The sequence below is a fragment of the Formica exsecta genome, unplaced genomic scaffold (genome assembly GCF_003651465.1).
Source record: "Formica exsecta isolate Colony F162 unplaced genomic scaffold, ASM365146v1 scaffold82, whole genome shotgun sequence".
NCBI lineage: Eukaryota > Metazoa > Arthropoda > Insecta > Hymenoptera > Formicidae > Formica > Formica exsecta.
This window is the reverse complement of record NW_021853592.1, coordinates 1,560,248-1,567,000: the sequence shown is the minus strand read 5'-3', so window position 1 is coordinate 1,567,000 and position 6,753 is coordinate 1,560,248. Positions and strand designations below refer to the sequence as shown.

The 6,753-nt window shown below is 34.9% G+C and overlaps 2 protein-coding genes across 3 annotated transcripts in view; one reads left to right on the top strand and one right to left on the bottom strand.

Annotated features, from left to right (window-relative positions):
- LOC115244498 overlaps positions 1–3,575 on the top strand; it is a 14,015-nt gene extending 10,440 nt beyond the window's left edge. For both annotated transcript variants that reach the window (XM_029822188.1, XM_029822187.1), the window contains one exon: positions 3,142–3,575. In XM_029822188.1, coding sequence (XP_029678048.1) covers positions 3,142–3,278 — 137 coding nt within the window. In that variant the 3' untranslated portion in view covers positions 3,279–3,575. The remainder of the gene's footprint in view (positions 1–3,141) is intronic.
- LOC115244499 (RCC1-like G exchanging factor-like protein) lies at positions 3,376–6,114 on the bottom strand. Its single transcript, XM_029822189.1, has 8 exons — positions 5,685–6,114; positions 5,341–5,598; positions 4,927–5,221; positions 4,673–4,845; positions 4,424–4,585; positions 4,092–4,219; positions 3,876–4,007; positions 3,376–3,669 (listed from the first exon to the last, which is right to left on the bottom strand). Exons 1-8 carry the CDS (start codon positions 5,818–5,820, stop codon positions 3,592–3,594), a joined length of 1,362 nt encoding a protein of 453 aa, XP_029678049.1. The 5' UTR covers positions 5,821–6,114; the 3' UTR covers positions 3,376–3,591.
- Between the last annotated feature and the right edge of the window lie 639 nt (positions 6,115–6,753).

Below are 6,753 nucleotides of genomic sequence, written 5' to 3'. Positions count from 1 at the left end.
CAAACTTTTTTTGTTAATAACTTTTTAATAAGCAACGAGCGACGATTAAATTAGAAGAAAAAGTTACTCAGAATTATGTCCTTGACAACATATGTCAAGGTCAAGATCATTGGGGCTGGGTCCCCTATTCGCTATATTTACCCATAAAAGTACTACGGTAAGATTATCGAAAACTAAATATTTTACGAGATATTTTATTTTTTATATCAAAATATGTCAGATTAGGATATAAAATAACTCAAAAACTACTTAATGAAAAAAATATTTTATTATAGTGTTTTGAACAGCTCTCAAGGTAACCTACCTACAAGAATATGTTCACTCAAGGTCAAAACAATGGAACCATCTTATGCCTCGGCTAATGTTAGTGATTAAGTTTCTTGTATCTTGTATCCATTCAACAGAATGGTTCGAAGAGGAGGAATGTTATCATGCAATGTTAGTTAATTATTCCTTCGGAAAGGAATCATCCTTCTCGAAGGAGTTTTGATCGTACAGTTCAATTATTTCGTGGCACTGGCAGTGTTAACCTACCCAAAAGGAAACGATCGAGACCTGTCACTGGAGAAGCAACAGATATTGCTGTATTGGCTGCAATAAGAAACGATCCCCAAACCAGTTGTCGGAAAATCGAACGTTATCATGGTATTTCCAAATCAAGTATACACCGAATACTTCAACGTCATAAATTCCATCCGTTCCATATTTCTCTACATCTGGAGCTTCATGGCACCGACTTCCAAAATCGCGTGATGTTTTGTGAATGGGCGATGCAACAAATCCGAATGAATGAAAATTTCTTTTCCAACGTGCTTTTCACGGATGAATCAAGTTTTACCAACCATGGACAATTGAATACACATAATATGCATTATTGGTTCATTGAAAATCCGAAATGGCTTCAACAAGTGGTACACCAGCGTCCATGGAATGTAAATGTATGGTGTGGAATTCTCGGGGACCAGATCATTGGACCATTTTTCATTGATGGTATTTTGAATGGTGAAAAGTATGCGAATTTTTTGACTGAGGAATTACCTCACCTATTGGAAGGAATACCATTAGCTCAAAGGATTGAGATGTGGTATCAGCATGATGGATGTCCGGCCCACAATGCAAGAGTAGCCCGTGGAATATTGGATGAAAAGTTTCCTCGACGTTGGATTGGGCGAGGTGCAAACGTTGTATGGCCTCCACATTCACCTAATCTGACTCCATTGGTTTTTTTGTTATGGGGATTACTTAAGGACATCATTTATGAACATGTTCCAACAACGCCCGAAGATATGAGGATGCGTATTAGAACTGCATGTTCTAATATCAGTCAGGAAACAATAAGGAGGACAAGAGAATCATTTATTGGCCGTATACAAAAATGTATTGAAGTTGATGGACATCATTTTGAGCATTTGTTGAAATAAATTTTTTCTATTAAACCTTTTATCGTAAGTATTCCATTATTTATAACATTTCCAATTATTTTTTGATTTTCCATGGTCAAGGTCACGTGAAGGTCATTGTGTAATAGGTCGTTGGAAAGATCTCCACCTTTACTATCACGCCATGATAAAAAAAATATCTAATCCCATTTTAAAAAATATCGATAACCTTAAAATCTCAAAAAGTATGACCTTGAAAAAAGTTTTTTTATACGGGACGGTATTCGCCCCCTGACAACGAACAATTCTTGTCTATGCCATTTCTTTCTATCATTAAAAATAAGCGAGATATTCAAGGTGGTCAAGTTAGCTGGAACACCCTGTATATACTCTCACACATATAATTATGTCATAGGCGCTGTAATTTTATATAAATATGTATATGTATATATATAATAATACATATTGCGGCGGATAACCACCACAAAAGTACGGGCGCGCGAAGAGCCAATGCGCCCCTTGCGAAATGGCGGCAAGCGCGCGCGCCCAAGACACACGCGCTGAACACGTGCAAGCTCGAGAAACTACGAGAGCCTACCGCGACGCGGCGGCAGCCGCGAGCCGGCGCCAGTAAGTGGGGTCCAACGAGTGGTAGGATATAAGGAGGTGAGCCGATCGACATCACCAATCGCGGCTCACAGCTGCTAGAGAGGACTTCTCTCGTTTAGCAGCACAGAGTTTAGCGACGGCGGATGGAACTCGGGTCCGTCCGTAGAAACTTTCCGCACCTTGCCTAGGCGAAAGAAGACACACCACGAGGAACGTCCACGTCCCTTTCCGCCGCCCGCATCACCGGGGCCTTTATTTCGGATCGGACCTCCTGCGGAGCCACCGACCAACACTTCCACTCGCCGGCACATCAGCTGGTCTTTCCGGGAGTGGAAGCTGCAGCCTTTGGAACTGTCGCCGGTGCGTTTCACCCATCCGGGCAGAGACTTCCTGTCGACGTGGGGCGTCAGGGTTAGGCGCTACACGTCGCCTACGTACGACTGGAGCTACCCTCCACGCCTGTCGCCGCGTCCACCATCGCCAGCACCAAACGAACGCCACCACTGTGAGACGCAGACCAACTCTATCTGTACGATACATAGGGGAACTCAGTCGCTCGCATCCACCTCCGAGAAGGCTACACAGGTGACCAACACCTCCACCTGTGAACGGGCCACGCAGTCGGACCTCTCGGACTAGGAAGAAGCTTCGCGCACTTCCGCAACCCAGACGAACGAACCGCCGCTGCCGGAGAGGAGCTACACTCCTCCCGGGACTCCTCCGGCGCTCCGAACAAAGTGGGGTCCACCACGGTACACCTCCACGGCACCGTCGCTCCAGTGGCGTGAACGCCTGCAGTAGGCGCATACACCAGCGCCCAATCGGCCCTCTTCAGGGCCTCCCAAAAAGCAAACTAAACATAAATGCCTGTATATACCTTACGACGTGTAAATAATTCTGGAAATATATTCTTGTATATAGTAAGACGCTTGATCTTTGACGACATCCTGTCCAGCGACATCTTCCCATTGCAAAGTGTGGAGTGAAGGGAGCGAGCGCGCTTCCCCTTACTACTAAATTTTTATATATAGTTATAAATAATAATTAATAATTAATAATAATTAAATATTATTTATAAATAAATAATATTTATTAATAATTTCGCATATTTCTTTTTTTATGTATTTTCTAATATAATATCTATTTTCTTTAGATACAAAGATATGCAGATTCCCTCACATGATAAAATACACCATTTCTTATGAAAATTTGGTATGTGTAAGTAGTGCACACATAAATATGCTAAGCATTTCTGTCCTAATCATAAGTACCATTTATATCTTTCTATAATACACAATACCAAAATATTATATAAATTAACTTTTATAAAAAATAAGCAAAATTAAAGTTTTGACATATGTATGTTCAACATTAGTCAACTGCTAAATTAATTGTAAATCATATCCATATGTATTTTATTATTTTACACTTTTACAACAAGTTCATGAAACATTTTGTAATTATTGTATTATTTGTATGTGTATGTGTGTGTGTGTGCGCGCGCGCGCATGTGTATTGATGAAAGTAAATATGTTAAAACAAGAAATTATATATAAATTTGTTTATATAAATAAATCGGCATGTAATGAAGAGTGTTGCACTTTTAAATGAAAGGTTTACAAAGAGCCACTGTATGATCCACTCCACAGGCAACTTTTTTTACTTGAGCTCCTACTGCTACCTATTATAAGAAGATCACAGATTACTATATGCAAAACTCTCATATAAAGATCATAGATATATTATGTACTTATATCCTATTACTTTATCCTTTTACTTATTTTTTTAAATAAAATATACAGGGTGTTCCAGATCACATTTGTGACAGTTAACAGGGAGCACCAGAATGGATTGAAAATTTTATATATATATATAATAAAATTTTACCCTCAAAGGGAAGAATTGATCCTTTATATGTCCTAGTCCCAATGATCCAAATTTATTGTTACCCCACATATATAAATCTCCTGAATTGGTTAGTGCTGCTAATTGACTAATCCCACAATATATTTTTGTTATCTATGTATGTAAAAAATAAATTTATGAACAAAATATATATTAAAAAGTTTCCGGATTTTTAAAATTTTGTATTATTTTAATTACCTTGATATCACGATTATACACATTATTGCCAAATAATGTAGGAGGGATCATAGTTGGTTTTAATATTTTCTGCACTTGAGGACCAAGACCAAGTATACCATATCCCCATACATAGACATTACCAACATCTATAATGTAAATATATTAATTGGTGCAAGGATATATTAGCACATATATGATACACAAAATAAATGAAACTGATGTAAACAAATTTAATATTTTCAAATAAGATCTTAGTAAAAGTTTTAGTATTTTTTTAAATTGAAAGTATGAACAATAATCAATAAAATAAAGTTGATTTATAATACCATAAATTATATATTAATACCTACTGTTTAAAATCATGCAAGAACATCCACCTGTTGCAATGTCTGTAATATGTCCTAATTCTTGAGATATATTTAATTCTGTAGCAATATTTACTTGACAACTATCTCCTTTGATTGGTAATTGTCCGTACTCTGAATTACCCCAACCATAGACTTTCCCTTTATCTTAAGCAGAAATATTTTTCATTCACTTACTTTGGTTTTTTATGAATTATTTATATCAAATCCAGAAAAAAATATATTCTTGCATACCACTAAGAGCTAACACACAATCAGCAATGCAAGCAACTTTGATTATACGCTGTCCAGCCAGATCACCTTTAACTAAACTTGGTCGATGTTCATTTCGATAATGCGCAAGACCTGTTTGTCCATCGGCACCCCAGCCAAATGTATATACCTCACCTATCTCTGTCAAGAGTATGCTGTTATATATAATGGTAATGAGAAAAATATATAAGAAAAAATTGCAATTATGTAATTAATATTGAATCAGAATTTTATACCTATGATCTTGACCAGCTGCCACTGCAGTAATTTTATGTCCTTTAATATTAGGTATATGATGAACAACCTTGTTTTTCTCGTAATTTTCATTCAATATAATTGGCCTACCACATTGACCATATGCATTATTGCCCAATGTGAACAAACCTTCCGTTGTTAATATTAACAAATGTGCTCTCCCAGCAGCCATGCCCATAACTTTTGTTGAAGCATTCTCTCTCAGCAATGGCAAATTTATTGGTCTTGGAACAAACACCATATTATCAGGAAATCTTTTGTCAGTTTCATTAAAACCTATTATAGAAAAATAGCTTGTGATACAATTTTCAAGATTAAAACTTGTTTTGAATAAAACAAAAATAATTTAATAATTTTAATACAAAGCTAAAATAGGAAGTTCAATTCTTAATTACCAAGTTGCGAATCTGTATTTATTCCAGTTCCATAAACAATATTTTTATCTGAAGAATGTACAGCATAAACTGTAAAACCGTATCCACAAGCAATATCTGTTACTTTGTATTGTTCAGCAAACTGTAATCTCTTTGGCTTTGAGAGATATGAAATTGTATTTTTTCGCAATGCTTTTACTTCCCCAAGAGCTCCATGTTCTGCAAGACCCCATACATAAACCCTACGAGTATCTTCTTGACTTACTGGATATTGAAAAACTGTAAACACACAGTATGCAAATTTAATGTGAGTAAAGTATCACAATTAAATATGTGAAATACACATAACTCTGTTATTTTCTTACTTGGTAATGTTTTAAGTTCAGGCTTTTGAGGTATACACTTCCGACTGTCTAAATGTAAAATTCTGGCTTCCCTTACAAGTTTCAAATAATTCCTTCCTGTGTTGAACATTATTTTTCCTAAGATATCTCGAAACATATTTGAGTGTTAAATAGTTATTTTCATTTTTCTCATTCCTTTTCTTTTTTCGTTCACTAATAAAATAAATCAAAGTATCAAAACAGTTTTGTTCAAAATGTAAAAAACACAAGTTACAAAACCATAGACTTCTAATATCATACTAGATCGCTAACTTCGGTGCTAAAAGCTGAAGTAATGCACAATACAGCGTCGAGATAACCAATCAGCATTCCACCAATCAGCGGAAAAGAGGCAATAATACTTGCGAGTATCGATTTAATTAAAAGTTTGAAATATAAACTTTTGTAAAACATTGTGTGCACGCACACACGTACACACACACACGCACCCGCGCACAAACACATAATTTCCGCAAAAAAAGAATTTACACGATTTTTCACTTTTAACATTATATGTAGTTTCATATGGCTAATATAATAAACAGGAATCTTTTAAGGATCGGCAGGAGAAAAAGAAGTGCGTGTATCTGTAAAAATTCCATCAACATATATAAAAATAGTTTTACAAAGTCTCATTACATTTTGTATTTTCTTGTAAAATATCGAATTTGTTATTTTTTCTCCTAAATTCTATAAAAATTCAATGTATTTTATGCAAAAAGAACAAATTATTTATTAATTTTGTTGTCATATTAGGAGTAACAAAAACATTGTACGCTATAGAGTGATTTAACATAGTGTTATTGTTATATTATTGTATACAATTATAATAATTAATTATAATTATATCTTGTGTGTGAATTATATTATAATTATTTTTAATTATAATTTTTGTTTTTTTATCCATTTTAATAACAAATCTGGAATCAGGTTGTTTGTATTAAATTCATATTAAATAACATTGGTATTTCTTTATTTATCTAATCAAGTTGATTTATTTTTGTTTGATTTATTTATTTATTTTGATTTTTTTATTTTATTTATTTTATTA

What these genes read in the sequence shown, in the direction of transcription:
- LOC115244499 (XM_029822189.1), bottom strand. Translation starts at nt 5,820, where the DNA reads ATGTTTCGAGATATCTTAGGAAAAATAATGTTCAACACAGGAAGGAAT. An exon ending in AAATACAGATTCGCAACTTG is followed by an intron (nt 5,222 to 5,340) that starts GTAATTAAGAAT and finishes TTTCTATAATAG; the next exon opens with GTTTTAATGAAACTGACAAA. An exon ending in TTGTGTGTTAGCTCTTAGTG is followed by an intron (nt 4,586 to 4,672) that starts GTATGCAAGAAT and finishes TTTCTGCTTAAG; the next exon opens with ATAAAGGGAAAGTCTATGGT.